The sequence below is a fragment of the Cebus imitator genome, unplaced genomic scaffold (assembly GCF_001604975.1).
Source record: "Cebus imitator isolate Cc_AM_T3 unplaced genomic scaffold, Cebus_imitator-1.0 Scaffold197, whole genome shotgun sequence".
NCBI lineage: Eukaryota > Metazoa > Chordata > Mammalia > Primates > Cebidae > Cebus > Cebus imitator.
The window spans coordinates 3548633-3565348 of NW_016107512.1; the positions used below are offsets into that span (position 1 = coordinate 3548633).

General features: G+C 36.6%; 1 protein-coding gene across 2 annotated transcripts in view; it reads right to left on the reverse strand.

The window, feature by feature from the left end:
• Positions 1–288: 288 nt before the first annotated feature.
• Positions 289–16716, reverse strand: part of SUPT3H (SPT3 homolog, SAGA and STAGA complex component) — a 336984-nt gene continuing 320556 nt past the window's right edge. The window contains exon 10 of one of the 2 annotated variants that reach the window (XM_017547453.2): positions 289–3933. In XM_017547453.2, the coding sequence (XP_017402942.2) occupies positions 3892–3933 (42 nt within the window). In that variant the 3' untranslated portion in view covers positions 289–3891. The remainder of the gene's footprint in view (positions 3934–16716) is intronic. The other variant, XM_037745360.1, reaches the window with a different exon arrangement.

Below are 16716 nucleotides of genomic sequence, written 5' to 3' on the forward strand. Positions count from 1 at the left end.
TGTACCTTGGGTAATTCTGTATATGACACTTAATCTGCTGTTCCTCAGTTTCCTATTTTTGCCCGTGGGCAAGAAGGCATATCTCATAGTGGGGCTGTGAGTATTAAACGAGATAAATCACACAAACTGCTTAGTACACAGGGTAGCACATGGTGTGCTATAATTATGTCATAACTTATTAATATGCTGACACAATATATCATTTTTGATAGCAAGTAGACAATTACCTGGTGTAAGTAAAACTATATTTTGATCATCTTGAGCCTTGCCTTTTTTTTTTTTTTTTCCTATCTTTACTCTCCTTTGAAAAAAAATGAGAATAATGAATATTGGGTGGTGATGAGCAGAAAAGAGATCATGGACCCCATGCTGTGTAGTGAATTACAGTGGCTCCCAACAAGGACACATGTATTCGGCGTTCTTGTGGCTTTGTAGGAACTGATTGCTTTAAAATATGCTTCAATTGCCAAAACTTCCATGACTTAATAACAGCTCGAATACTTAATATTTTGCTTTGGAAAACAAATGCAAGTCTCTTTCTTTAGGTACTATGGTATCAGTATCTGACTTCCAACACTTGAGACTTACTTTAAGAGATATGAATTTCTAATATTAGAGTTTTTAATGACATCTGGCCCTTATTTAACCATCACATTTACATCCAATTCCTGCAGGCATGGTTTTGTTGTTTCAGCTTGGCTAGATGCCCTCTGCAGAAAGCCTTTGCTTTAATGAACACAATTCCACAAAAACTGCTGGAGTTCCCTGCTCTCTTCTCACCCCTGCCACTGCACAACAATAGCACATAAAGTTTCAGCTTGAATTTCAAATAAGAAGATAAAAATAAGAAAATATGCTGCTGGTGAATTAGCTTTATGTAGTGTCCGTAGCTATGACATATTCAACTTGATGCCCTTAGATTATTTGCAGAAGTGTTTATGTACTATGAAATGTTCGGCCAGAGCATACAGGAAACTGTAAAGTATTTTATGAGATGTATACATGGTTGATGGTAGAATTTTAAATGTAGCTTGGGAAGGTTCTATCCAAATTCCAGGGGGCAGATGAGAGAATATGTTCTCTTTAGTGATTCAGTTTTACACAAGAGGTTATATGAACTGGAAAGCAATGCTTGATTTGAGAACTATGTAAAAAAATTCATAAAATTAAACTTTATAATTCTAAACAAGTAAACGCGGTTTTTTTTATTTGTCTTCTACATGGTAAAAGCATTAGACATGGTTTGTTTATTATTTTATAAAAACAAAGAACAGCAATAAATGAAGGTTTCTCCTCAGACACAGGAATTATATAACTATTTAAAATATATTTGTGCTTCCAGTGGTTTTCAGATAAAAAGTCTTGGTTTTAAAATTGAAACAGCATTTTTGAATCACAACTATTACAATATAAGAAGGCAGGAAAGCTAATGACATCACCTCTAAATGGCATGTTCAGAAAGTCACACTATCAAATTTAGGTGAAGGGAGAAATATTTCTACTTTCCTTATCCTTAAATGTAGGAAGCAGTATCAAGAGAGGCTATTTATTGGCTTACTTATTTTCAAATTCAGTCTCTAAAATGCAAGGGAGAAAAATATGAAACTAGCTTTGTATATTCCCATTTGAATTATAGTAGAGCCTGATGTGTAAGATAACAGATTGTTTACTTAATACCACAGTCCCATTGAGATTTTACTATACAACACTTAAGCTTTAGGAGGTATTCATAATTAGTGCAGTTTTCTATAAATTTACTTTGTTGTCTAGGATAAATATGCCATCAAACCCCAACATGTCTTAGTAGTTGTCTTATGATAACCCAGCATAGCAGAAAATACTGTATAACAGCAGACAAAGTCAGGGACCATCGACTCTCATCTCTGGTCTGTCACTGCCATTATTAAGCGATCTTAGGAAAGTCACTTTCCCTGTCTAGGCCATGTTTTTTCATCTGTAAGATAAGCAGCTGTTCTCTATGATCTCTAAGACTATCTTCTGCTTTAACACTATGATTATTGAGAAAACCATTTACTGAAGCACATTTTCCTAAATGTTCCTTCTGTAAGTTTTCTTTTATTTCTATAGTCACTGGTGAAGGAAATTTTATTTCACTTCAAATTTAGGACTGTGCAAAGAGTCACAGAAAGAACCTAAATGTAAAAAATAGAAAAAAGAATTAAAAATATTGAGCAATTATGGGGACATGTAGGCTGGTTCAGAACAGACATAAATAACCTTGCTTTATTCTAAATTCAGCTTACTGGCTTATGATGAAAAATGAAAGGTTATTATATGAACTTACTGGACAAAACCAGATTTTATAAATAATTACCTGTCAGACTGTTCAAGATAGACAAACATAAGCCAGACCAACAAAAACACAGACCTGTCATATTTCTGAGAGAAATGTACGTTGAGTCTTCCTTCTCTGGGACTGTAAGGAGATCAGGTAGAATAAAATGAAGGAAAAAACCCAAACCCTATATTTTCTGCCTCGTGCATACTTTAAAATGTATAATGTGGGAGAGAAGAAATTTTGATGTGAACAATCAGCCCCTGAAAATTTTATACCATGTATAAGTCTGGCAGATCAAAACCAAATACAATAAATGCTATCATTTTAAAGTTAGGATGTTTACTGTAAGCTTATAATTTTCCATGCTTATGGCTGCCAAGGAAAATAAGAATGATAAAAAGAAAAGTTTATTCATACATTTTAACAAGGATAGATGGAACATCAAAACCCTTTGGAAATGTTTTGATATTATTTGTGCTTTTTGTTTCTGACATGCAAATATTTTCTAAAAAGATTAACACAGAACAGGTAAATGACAATTAACAAATGTAAATAATGTGGCATAATCTTTCACATTTTTCTTTTGTTTTTATTAATTCTTTACAAAGACTGTTTCAAGTATGTAAAAACCATGATAAAAGTAAAATTAATCAGGAACTGTACGATTACATCTGCTATATTTTGGTTGGTTCCAAAGAATTACGGTTCCTCATTTACTGGAGAAAGTATAGAAGCCAGAAGAGTAGCTCAGCTGCTAACAGCAAGAAATTACCAAGCCCACATTTCCAGTCTAGGTGTGGTGGTGCTTTGAAGGGGGAAGCAAGAAATTACTCTGTTCCCCTTCTACTAATTCTGAATACTTAGCTTTGAAATGTGCATGAAATGTGCAGGAGTAGTAGGTCTGGGGATTGGAGGAACAGGAAAAGGAGGGAAACAAAGATGGAGTAAGACGTTCTGTGTGAGGAAAAACACAAATAAAAGGCAGATGGCAGGAAGTTGGGAAGAAGGCATTCAAAATGACTCATACTGTAAGTGGAGTGAAGGGGAGAGGGGATAGGAACAGGTGATTTATCAGGTCTGTTAGATATTTGATTACTGTGAGTTTAAAAAACAGCTGTCACTAAAATACATGTAGTCAACAAATGTTGGAAAGTAAAGTTGGTGGTATAAGGGAAGGTGAAAACTCACTGTCCTTTTGTTTCCTTGTTCTAAACTTAAATCATAAAATGTAGCAAATAAAACACAGACAAAACACTGGAGGGGGGGGACAACCACTACTTTTAAGATATGTGAGCGGTGGGCAGTAAATCCACTGAAATTAAAATTTCAGAATCGTGTGATCTGCATTCTTGTCCACCTACGCCCTATCCCAAACATCCTGCCATTAATTAGCTGAACAGCACATCTAGTAAACAAGACCGATGGTTGAGGGGGCTGGAAAAGAGCAGGAGTCAGCAAGCTGATAGTCACAACAAACCAGCCCACTCCCTTGGTTGGGAGAAAGGTAAATTTGTATTTTATTTTGTTTTCAAGAAATCACCTTAATATAACATCGCCTTTCCTGTTGCTTCAGGCACATCACAGTTGTCACATCAGCAGGCTAGAAAGGCCATCCCATTCCTGCGGTAGGCATTCTATCAAAGAAAAAGAAATCTGCAATGAATTATCACATCAATTCAAACAAGGAAAGGAGGCAAAAAGCAAGCAGAGCCGCCTTCCTGTTTTGTAGACTCTGGCTACGATCTAATAGAATGCTTAATCTGAACATTTCTGGTGGCAAAACTGTAGCAACCATTCTGTCTATTAAAAAGTCAGTGTGGTTAACAAGTGGTTAGTGATTCTATTTTTGAGAAGTAGAAGATACACAAAATAAGACATCCCATTTTGTGAACTGGTTGGGCTTGGTTAGGCCAAAGAGATATATTGAATCTGTGTTCTTTATTCGACATGCTCAGGAATCGGTTCTAACAAGTATCTTAATAGTCTATAAATTACTGGCTCATTATTGGCCCTCCCTGGGCCTAATTTATAGTCTGAGTGAAAAGCTATTGGAACAGACACTAGTAGAGGCCTCTCCTCCCCCCTAAAATATTATCATCTCAAATGAGTTCTGTATAGTTGTTTATATTGTAGACAGTATCAAAAATGCAAATCTAGTTTTATAGACATACCTGTATATACAAATGTACACATGGATATGCACGGTGGGATAAAATACTCCCATAAAAGAAAATGGGAAAACGGATTCTAAGTGCAATTATACAGTACATTCCAATTAAAGAAAGAAAAATTGCATGCTTTTCATTCCAAGAGATATATTTTGCATTTCAGAGTTGGGAGACCTGGACCACACAGGGTCTCTGTAACATCCTGAATCTCATTTTAAGACCCAGAGTGGAGCAGAACTAAAATTCAGGACTTAGGAATAAAATTTCCCTTTTGCTGGCACATTTTTCATCATTGAAACTCGTAACAGTCACATCCAGAGAATTCGTAACCTTCAATCGGATGGAATTTTTCCACAATCTGTTTTCAGAAAAAGAAAATCATAAAATTTCATATTAGGGATTTATCCCCCCTTAGGCTAATAACTCTGAAGCAGTTCTGCAGTCTGTATACTTCTAGCCCAATGAATTAACCTTGAACAGCCACAGCCGTATTTTAGGAAATATAGAATAACCTTGTATGATCAAGATAATGCTATGGAGGCAGTGAAATCTTCATCTTAAGAATTAAATCACATTTATAATTATACTAAAAATGGAAAGTAGACTTAACCCTTTTAGAAAGACTTCCATCAACATGAGGTGAAATGAATATAGTCTTCCAGATAACCTTCTGTTAATCATAAAATTCAATTAACTTGAAAACTCTCTTTCCGAATATCCTGCTTAAGAAGATTTACTATGCTTGTCAGGCTTTGGCGCCCTGGCTGAAATTTCTTCGGTTAGTTATGCTGCTACGCAGTTCACTCCAGATCAGTGTATCAGGGATGACAAAACAGTGGCACATTCCAAGCATCATTCCTCAGTGTTCTTTCTACGAGCTTGTTCTTTACCATGGGACTTTTTGTGTTGTACAACACGTCTGGATTGAAGTACACATTCTAACGAGGACTAGAAAATTCCAACTCTACTTCCTAAAATTGTGTGCTACAGAACAGTGTTAAATGAGTTCCTCAGAGAGCCACAAATAACTTGCAGGAATGCACAGGGTGTCTTCCCACAACCACAGGCAGGGGAGCCTCAGTCTGTGAAACAGCTCCTACCACCACGGCTGCCTCACAGAGGCTTATGCCAAAGTAATACTCTTAGCTTCTTGACCCTGATATTTTAAATGTTACAACCAAGTGACAATCTTTAACATAATGTATTATTTAAAGCACAGGGAATGGTTTTAGATGGAGTTAAATGGACCAGGAGTAAAGCTGCATTCCTTCTAAAGGTACGGTGTTGAAGTGAGCCTTGCTTGAGAAAGGAGGTTTTGGCTTGGAGAAAGACTGAGTCTTAGCTGAGTTCGCCTGACAAATAACCAGGTTTTAACATTTTCAGACTGGGCAATATGAAAATAGTTGTTATTAGTATGAAAAAGGTCACTTTTCAAAGATTGATTCACCTTCACAGATGATTTATCACCATTTGGCAAACAAAAGATTGCAGGCTTATTTAATATCACAGACCCTCAAGGACCCACATCTAATGAGAAAACCAAAGTTTTGAGCTGACCCAGATTTCTGTGATGAGGTCTTCCTATTTTAATTCTAAAATAAAGAACAAACAAGCATGTGTAATTAGTGAAGAGCAGTTTCCGTAAACATATTCCCTAGGGTCCTCTATCTTGAGTCACTACTTTTTCCTTTTGATGTACAAAGGATGTACGTTGTCTATGTAAGGCAATTATGGGAACGTCCCCACTTCGGCATGCTTTCCAGAGTAAGCAACTTTACAGGAAGATGGATGAAGACAACTCATATTTGTGTCAGCTGTAAATTTCTCTCTATTTATGTTGCAAATGTTGAAACTAAATTTAAACATAGCTTGGTGTGAGGGCCTTCCAGAGGCCACATTCTCATGGAATACTTTGTATCCCACTCTCTTTCTTCTGTCAGACCCTGTGAATGATTCCTAGTTCTGTATCTTCACAGACACTCCTAGTTAGTAAAATCCAGGCTTTGACCAGAAACAGCCAGGACCTCTACCCACTGTTGAAAATTACAGATTAATCAATAACACAATTAGACCTCCCAACAAACTGGATCCTACATACCTATATAGTACTTAAGCTTCATTTCTGATTTAATAAAGCTCTGTTCTCACACTTGCTCCTTTGTGAATTTGCTGAAAAGCTCAGACATTTTAGCATCTCTGAAAGTTCACAGCAAAGACAATACTTAATGTTTTTAAGGCCCCAATTAGTTCTAAAATTAGGAATACATAGTTCTCAGTTTTTTTAATTGAGGACCCAATTTTGACATTCATTTATTCATAAAGCTTCAAATTATGACTGGTGCCAGAATGTCAATCTACCTGGATAAGCAGATACAGATTTTACCTACTGCACTGGGCACTGGTGGGGTCATTAATTTCTAAGTGTACACTTTTTAAAATGACTTTTTTTCTTTTTTTTTTTTTTTTCACTTCAAATGGTTAAGCTAGAGAAAACATTTAAATCCCATATTGGTTTACTTCTTTTTTTTTTTTCCATTATATTTTAAATTCTGGGGTACATGTGCAGAACGTGTAGGTTTCTTACATAGATACATGTGACATGGTGGTTTGCTGAATCTATCACCCCATCATCTACATTAGGTATTTCTTCTAATGTTATCCCTCCCCTAGTCCCCCACCCCTTGACAGGCCCCAGAGTGTGATGTTCCTCTCCTTGTGTCCATGTGTTCTCATTGTTCAACACCCACTTATGAGTGAAAACGTGGTATTTGGTTTTCTGTTCCTGTGTCAGTTTGCTGAGAATGATGGTTTCCAGCTTTATCCATGTCCCTCCACAGGACATGAACTCATCCTTTTTTATGGCTGCATAGTATTTCATGGTGTATATGTGCCACATTTTCTTTATCCAGTCCATTGTCAGTGGGCATTTGGGTTGGTTCCAAGTCTTTGCTATTGTGAACAGTGCCACAATAAACATACGTGTGCATGTGTCTTTATATAGAATGATTTATAATCTTTTGGATATATACCTAGTAATGGGATTGCTGGGTCAAATGGTATTTCTAGTTCTAGATCCTTGAGGAATCACCACACTGTCTTCCACAACAGTTGAACTAATTTACACTCCCACCAACAGAGTAAAAGTGTTCCTATTTCTCCACATCCTCCTCAGAATCTGTTGTCTGCTGGTTTTTTAATAATCGCCATTCTAACTAATGTGAGATGGTATCTCATTGTGGTTTTGATTTGCATTTCTGTAATGACCAGTGATGATGAGCTTTTTTTCATGTTTGTTGGCTACATAGATGTCTTCTTTTGAGAAGTATCTGTTAATATCCTTCGCCCATTTTTTGATGTTTTTTTTTTCTCTTTTTTTCTTGTAAATTTGTTTAAGTTCTTTGTAGATTCTGGATATTAGCCCTTTGTCAGATGGGTACCTTGCAAAATTTTTTCCCATTCTGTTGGTTGCCAGTTCACTCTAATGACTGTCTCTTTTGCTGCGCAGAAGCTCTTAAGTTTAATTAGATCCCATTTGTCTATTTTGGCTTTTGTTGCCATTGCTTTTGATATTTGAGTCATGAAGTCTTTGCTCATGCCTATGTCCTGAATGGTACTGCCTAGGTTTTCTTCTAGGGTTTTTATGGTGTTAGGTCTTAACTCTTTAATCCATTTGGAGTTAATTTTTGTATAAGGTGTAAGGAAGGGATCCAGTTTCCACTTTCTGCATATGGCTAGCCAGTTTTCCCAACACCATTTATTAAATAGGGAACCTTTCCCCATTGCTTGTTTTTGTCGGGTTTGTCAAAGGTCAGATGGTTGTAGATGTGTGGTGTTATTTCTGAGGTCTCTGTTCTGTTCCATTGGTCTATATCTCTGTTTTGGTACCTGTATCATGCTGTTTTGATTACTGTGGCCTTGTAGTATAGTTTCAAGTCAGGTAGTGTGATGCCTCCAGCTTTGGTTTTTTGTTTTTTGCTTAGGATTGTCTTGGCTATGTGGGCTCTTTTTTCTGGTTCCATATGAAGTTTAAGGTGTTTTTTTTCCAATTCTGTGAAGAAAGTCAATAGTAGCTTGATGGGGATAGCACTGATTCTATAAATTACTTTGGGCAATACTGCCATTTTCATGATATTGATTCTTCCCAACCATGAGCATGAATGTTTTTCCATCTGTTTGTGTTCTCTCTTATTTCCTTGAGCAATGGTCTGTATTCCTAGGTATTTTATTCTCCTTGTAGGAATTGTGAATGGCAGTTTATTCATAATTTGACTCTATTTGTCTGTTATTAGTGTATAGGAATGCCTGTGATTTTTGCACATTGCTGAAGTTGCTTATCATCTTAAGTTGATTTTGGGCTAAGACAATGCAGTCAAATTGTTTCTGTGCAGATGACATGATTATATACCTCTGTTTTTTATTAATGAGTTATAAATTGGTACATCTTAAGGAATACAAATAAATATTAATCAAAAGATTAATATTTATCTGAAGCAAAAGTACATATGTTATAAAACTTATTTTGTAGTTCCAACTTAAATATTACTGTGTATTATTTTTGCCATTAGCATAATTATTAAAACATTAACTATAAACACCATTCTTTCTTCCAGTTCAGACTTGTTTTATTCTATTACCTCTTCTGATTCTCTTCTGGTTTCTCAAATCTTAAATAAACTAGCACAAGAATTTCACTGTAGTAACTCCCAAATTCTTTTACAAATACTTCATTTCTCAAAGGCCTAAGAAAGAGGATATTGGTTCTATTGTCTGAATTCGTATAAATTTGTTTAATATGATTTTAGCAAATCTTTATTGAGTTGTTACTCTGTAAATTACTGTGTGCTTGGTGGCACAATAGGACACAAAGACAGTTTCTGCCTTCACTAAACTTCAAGTTTTAACCACCACAAGTAAAATGCACTGAGAGGTCACTCTCAAAGTAGGAAAGGAGGGAGAAAACAAAGCAAGCTTTTGCTTTTTTGCTTCTAATCGCAATATCTAATTTGAACTTACACTTTAGAAAGGCATGAGATTTGTATATTTCTCAGAGTAAGGAGGGGCAAAGATTAAAAATTGCTGAGATGCATGGTTTATGAAATATTTTCATGTCTGTATCTAATTTGAGCCTTACCACAATTAGTAAAAGAGTAGATTTTGGATTTAAAACCCTGTGTTCTTTTCGTTGTCTGACATTAAACAAAACAAACCAGATAGTCCCTTGCCCCAGTTCCACCCAGAGTACTATAGATACACACATTCTCTCAGTCCTAATAAACTAAATTCTTGCTAAACATCACTTAAAAGGTAAATTACAATTTTATTTCAAATTTAAACCAGATCAGCCAGGTACAGTACTTCAGAGGACAGACATGGACCGTGAATCTAAATCATCTTTACTTTGGAGGCTTGTTCAACTACTGCTTATTTTCCAAAGTAACTTCAATAGTGTATAGTATAGAACATGGCACCCAAATCACCTGGGGTGCTTTAAAAAATACAAATGCTCTAGCTCCGGTTCTTCAAAGCTAGTGGGTCTAAGTGGAGTTTAGGCTTTGGAATGAACAGGACCCTATAATGGTTTTGTCAGTAAATGAACATTTTTAGAATCTGTCGTGATTATGCAGTAAACAGTATTTCCTAATGGAAATTCTGATTTTGGCATTTAGTGAATTTAACGTGGAAGAGGCAGAAATGGAAGTTTTCAGACTGTAGCTTTCACCCACAGCAGATGGGTTACCTGCATCTCTCCCTTTTAGGTCATCTGTAGACTAGGCATTGTTTTCTTCCCCCTAGATGCCAAGATGCCACTGTTAGGAGCACAGTCTGTCTGACTGCCACATGTTTAATACTATAATGAAAAAGGAATCTGGAAACTGAGCCTGCTAAACCAAGCTGAACATACCCTTTACTAACATCTAGAATCAAGGAACAATAGAACTTTGGAACTGGAAAGTACCTTTGTGAATTCCTCTGGCCCCATTTTTCATTTAACAGATGAAAAGATGAATGCTCAGAGAGAGTGACCCATCCATAGTCACATGGGAGAGCCTAGGATTCCTGACTCAGTTTAGGGCTTGTTGCAGATGGTTCTGATTCTGCCCAAAGCTATGTGTGTAGCTTCCCTGGCCTTAATAGGGAAAACAGACGCAGGGAAAGAAAGTTTTTCTGGATAAAGAACAGCCCTTGGGAGCAGAACAAAAGTGAAGAAACTGGCAAGGAGTGGGGTGGTGAGGGGAGGAGGGAACACAACTTAATTATGTCTGAAACAATACAGCTGAGCAGGTAGAGGTTAAGCCATTATAAGCTTTGCGTTCTACTCTGGGGTTTTCTGCTTTATGATTAGCCCTCCCCTGGAGAATCACTTAATTTTCCTGAGTGCACAGAATAATAATTCTGATAAATGGACAAAATATCAAAATAAGATAAACATGGCTGAAAGGTTCTGTGGCAAATGCATGCATCTTTAGGACCTTCAAGGGGGTGATACACCATGTGTTTTCATGGAAGTCTTACTAGGGCTATACTGTGTCTGATTTTGGGTTGAGCAAATAATATGGCCTGCTTGGAGGTGTTTGGAGTCAGCAATTTTGGGTTAAATCCAGCAGTAAAAGGGACAACAAAAAGATCTGGAGCATATATCCACCCTCTCTCAAACTATTGTTAACTCCTAATTAACTGAGTATAGATGCTCTGTATCTAGGATGATTTGTGGGCCACAGGAACTGCCTGGGGGTTTTCCAAATGCTCTTCTTCACTCCACAGGGACGAAGAGGGCACAGAGGGTTGAAGTTCTATACTGACTTTGCTTTGCTGAGAGAAAAAGGTAGAGAGGTAGTAGAAGAAAATAGAAGCAACAGGCTTTCACTAACTCTTACTTATTAACTTAACCTAAATATCTACTTAGTTACTTTACTGAATACTCAGTTGAGCCACAGTTGGGAAGGTAGGTACATTCTGAATTTCATGTATAAATGCTGTTTCACAGTCAACTAAATTAGCCCCCTCTCTGTCCCACCCCACTCCCAAGCTTTATAGTAAAAAATCAGTTGTGCTTCTAACAGGCCTTTTTTCAGTCTCTCTTCTGCTAGAAGAGCGAATATGCCAAGTTGTCTCAAACTTAGGTTGTTCCAATTCCACTGCCCCCATATATCCTAATTCAGCCCTCGCCTGTTTGGGGTCATTAGATTCAGAGGCTAAGCCCTCTCTGGGACCCTCCATTTGCCTAACAAGATGACCATGCCCTGAAAGACATACTGTTTTGCTTTAATACTATAAATCTCAGAAGCTCAGGAGTTTCATATGAAAGCTATGCAATTGCTTTTTAAAAGATAAAATATGCCCCTTTCTTTGTTGCCCTTGTGTCTGCGTGTGGGCAAGAGATTTAATTATAATAAATAAAGCCGAATGGTGGTCTAAGACTCTTAAAATCAAAGTGGGAATCATGGCTGACTTTCATTAGCAAACATAAATACAAATAGGCACATCTTGTTTGCACCATGCCATGTGACTTTTCTCCTTTTGATAATTTCATTCTAACTGATATTTCAGAGGATCTAAATTAAACCATATGATGTATAGCACTGTATAACATGCAAAACTCATCATTAAACATTTTTCTTTTTGTATACTGCCCCTATGTTATAAATATCCTGTGAAAATCATGAAGGGCAGTTTGTCAGAAGCAAAGCCTTAATTTAACAACAGTGCCCTTTAAATAAGAGGTCTTCTCTGGCTGGTAGAATGAGGGGAAAAAAAAAAAGAAAAAAATATACTGTTAACTCTCACTGTAGTCAGAGTAACCCAGACCCCATAAATCTTGAGGAACTTGCCATTGTATGCCTGATTTTCTCTAACTCCATGTCAGTCTCTCCTTATTTTATTAAAAATACTAACATTGGGCTTTTATAAATTCTTGAATTATTACCAAGTTGTTTCGGCATTCTGAATACAAAAATCTCTAAATTAAATTTAGTTATTAAAGGTTACCACTCATAATTGCCCAAGTCATTTCAAGTCATGAGATATGTTAAGATTTTGTTGTTGTTGTTGAGCAAAATAATTAAGTGGCTGGCAAATACAAACAACATTGTATTTTAGAAAAAAAGGGGTTTTTATAAATATTATCATCAGCAATTTCATGAGACTATAAATTACTCTTTCCATGACATTGCATGCACTTACATACATGTTTAATAATTTAATGCCAATAATATTAAACTTCTCTTCAGCTACTTTTATATTAAAGGCAATAAAAACAAATGCCTCAAACTATTCCAAGCTGGAAACACGTATAAGTAAACATTTTAGGTTCACATATTCTGTTACCAAAAATTATAATCAATAGTAGGTTTGTAATAGATAATATAAAATACTCTTTTTTTACAATCTTGGTTTTGTAGTCATGTTACTCAATTGCGTTTTCAAGGTCTTAAAGACAATACTGACACAAGTTAAAAACAAAAAGAAAATACTGTCTCAACGGCCAAAAAGTACCAAATTGGCAGGAGTTAGTAACCCAAATAACAATTGTTTGGGGGGCTCAGCTCTAACAGCAGTTAATTCTCATTTCACTTGAGTAACCTATAGCCTCCAGAAGGCAGATAACTTACTGTTCTATTTATTTCTATGTGTCTTGGGCATAACCCAATGCATGAAATAAGTTAAATGCTTAATAAATAGTCATTTAATAAATGAATGACTTTGACTAGCAGGTAGCCTAGTTTCCTTTGGGCAATAATGGAAAAGCTGATGTGCTCATCATGAGAGCAGGGGCTGGGATAGTCTCATTTTCTAAAAATTGGGCTTAGACCACACACTTACCATTTCACAAGAGAACCATCAGCACCAGTTGTTAAGAAAACTAAACCAGTGACCTTGATAGCCCAACCACTAGCAATGTTGCAAAGCAGTTATTCTGATACTAGGTCTCAGTTCCCACTGGGAGCATTTCTGGGCTTCTTACTGATTATCAGTCAACAGTGAAAACTTATGCATCCATCAAGCCAATTGCTTTGTTTGCCAGAAAAAGAGTATTCAACTCACCTAAAACAACACTGTGAAATTATTTTGTTGAGTCTATAAACATTTTAGGTTCAAATATTCTGTTACCAAAAATTATAATTAACATTAAGTTTGTAGTAGATAATATAATTTTTTTTACAATCTTGGTTTTGTAGTCATATTACTCAATTGCATTCTCAAGGTCTTAGACAATACTCATACAAGACAAAAACAAGAAAATACTGTCTCATTGGCCTCCCTCTCACCCCCAATGGCCCTTGCTGCATTAAAACACAACACAAGGGGTAAGAACACAGAAAGCAAATAGCTGTTTGCCAATGGTCAACACCAATTTGATTGGACAGTAAGCAACTTACAGTTAAGGTCTTAAAGAATTCTGTAAAGACAATGAATAAAAAATTATGACAAAATCAGGAGATGGCAGTTATTCAATTACATTCAGTAGCCACCTGAAAAGATACATTTTTACACTTGATCTTAGCCAAAAGGCTGAGAAATGATAGAGAAGGTATATGTCTGTATGAACCTACTGTCATTCATTTACTTATTCATTTAAAAAATACAGAGTACAAGGTACAGTAGCTACAGCAGGATCACAGATGTAGTTCCTGCCCTCTGTGGTGAACAGGCTGATGGGGAAGACACATATTGAATGAGAAGTGCCAAAAGTGATGAAAGTTACAAAATGAGAATAGAGGGTAATGAGCTGTGTAAGATGGCAGTAGAGGTAGATGATGATGATCAAGGAGGCTTCTTGAAGAAGTCACACAGCTGAGATCTGAGTTGGAGACAGGAAGGGAATGGGTCGTGGGGGACAGAAAAGTAAGTAAGGCCAAGAGGAGAGAGATCTTGACTTATCTTGTACCCAAATGCCAGTCTATAGGCTAGTCAACAAATGTTGAATGTAAGACACCAACCCAAACTACCTAGCACCGAAGAGCTTATCCAAATTCAGGTCAGAGATAAACATAAGCATTCAGCCAAGTGATTCTTTTGAATCGCTGCTTTAGGGCCTGGCATAAACTCTTTCTATTAAATTGCAATACTCTCTGTTGGCATTTATTTCCAAGCTGAACTGCTGTGGAATGACAATGGAGGGGCATGCCTCTTCCATGCCTCTGTGTCTCTTTCCTTAAAGTTAGGTGTTCTTGAGATACTGTGAACGTACTCTTACCTTGTACATATTATGCAGCTGTATTTCTAAAACAGAGTTGTGTTAATTAAATTTGCCATGGACATTCACAACAATATACCTTAACCATTTTGAAAATTTATCTCCAACATATCATAAATAAACAAAGTGTCTCCTCTGATGTGAAAGATTAATTTGAACAGAGCTATCATATTAAATTACGAAATCTGAGTTGTGGAGCCATCCTAAGTCAGATATATTATTTATGCCGTAGTGATAGTACTCATTTTATTGGGTATTATTCTAATTAATTCTAAAAGATGAGTTTCTGGGTTCATAGTAACTAGGATCCTGTACTGGCCCAGATCACCCTTATCACACTATTGTCCAAATCAACTGGCTACTGGTTATATTGTCTCACGAAAATAGTGAAAAGGTTTAGGTTCGGCACATCAAAAATAAGTGTTCTTTGTTTCACTCTTTTGTTTTGGAGACAGGGTCTTGCCCAGGCTAGAGTGATGTGGTGTGATCATGGCTCAATGCAGCCTCAATCTCCCAGGCTCAAGCGATTCTCCCACTTCAGCCGCCTGAGCAGCTGGGACTACAAGTGTGCACCACCACGCTTGGCTAACAAAAAGCATTATTTTTTTTTTTAGAGATGGGGGTCTCACTTTGTTGCCCAGGCTGGACTTGAACTCCTAGGCTCAAATGATTCCTGTCTCAGCTGCCCATCATGCCTGGCCCTTTTTTTACTTTTAACAGAATTTATTACAATTAAAAATACTTACTAAAAATATTTTATTACTCAACAGCCAAATTAACAAAAGCGATCTTCAAAAGGGCCTATGAAAAATTCTGCACCAGTTTTTGACTACAGAATTAAGAAACCAGTTGAAATTTTTGTTTCAAACTGGATGGGCAAAGTTGAGATCAGAGTCATTCTTACGAAAGAATGTGGCTGTTATATTTCAGTCACTCTTACTATGATTTCTTAAGGACTGGCTGAATAAATTCTACCTTTATGTATTCTATTCATGCAGCACTCAAATGAAATGTAAGCAGGCATTTTATAAAATATAGCCTGACAATGTATAATCTCTATGCTTAATTCAAGGAATAATTTCAACTAGGTTTTAGGAGAAGGGCAAATAGGCTTGTCTCTGTCTCTCCAGTCCATTTGGTGGTGGCAATGACTGGGTAAGCTTGTCTCACCACTTTTGGAACTATCTGGCCCCCTGTGCATGCAGCCAGTCTCTTGTTCAGCAGACCCGTGGGAGGCCAGAGGAGGTAAGTTAGTGCACAAGTAGCTGCCAGGAGAAAAGATGGGAGAAAAAAGCTAAAGAAATATAGTATTTCAATCAAAGTCTAAAATTTGTAAAAGTGGTTTTGGTCTCCATATAGTAAAAATATTTATCCAAGAAACTCCTACTCGGGTGTGAACATCCTACTTCTAGTGGGATTTTGTTTGGCAAAGGTCTATGAAAGAGTGGAAGCTAATATAGAACATGTCTATGAACAAATTTATTTAGTTAGTACAGATTGACACATTCACTATAGGATTTCAGCAATTACATGTGTAAAACTATTTCCTATAGTGGTTTCCTTTTGTGATTTTGCTAATTTATTCAATCTAGGCCATTTTCATGCATTGACTCTTAGAAGCCCTTTAGCCACCCAGGCCGAAATGAACATATGGAGACTCTATGCCTTCCTTCCAATTCTTTGTGTAAACATAATTATATGGTGGTATTAAAGAGTCAAACTTCCAATGTAGTAGTCAAATAAGGTTGCAATACCTTAAACATGATGCTGTCAGTCAACTAACTTTAGAGAAGAGAAATATGAGAGTTTAGCTATGATAATGTACATGAAGGTATTATCTCCCTGTCTCTCTCTGTGATGTGCTTGCTACCCCTTTGCCTTCTGCTTTGACTGGAAGCTTCCTGAAGCAGATGCTGCCATGTTTCCTGTATAGCCTAGAAGACCATGAGCCAACCTCTTTTCTTCATAAATTACCTAGTTTCAGGTGTTTCTTTATAGCAAGCAATAATGTCCTAACAGATATTATTAACTATATTAATTAGTAAGTCCCACTG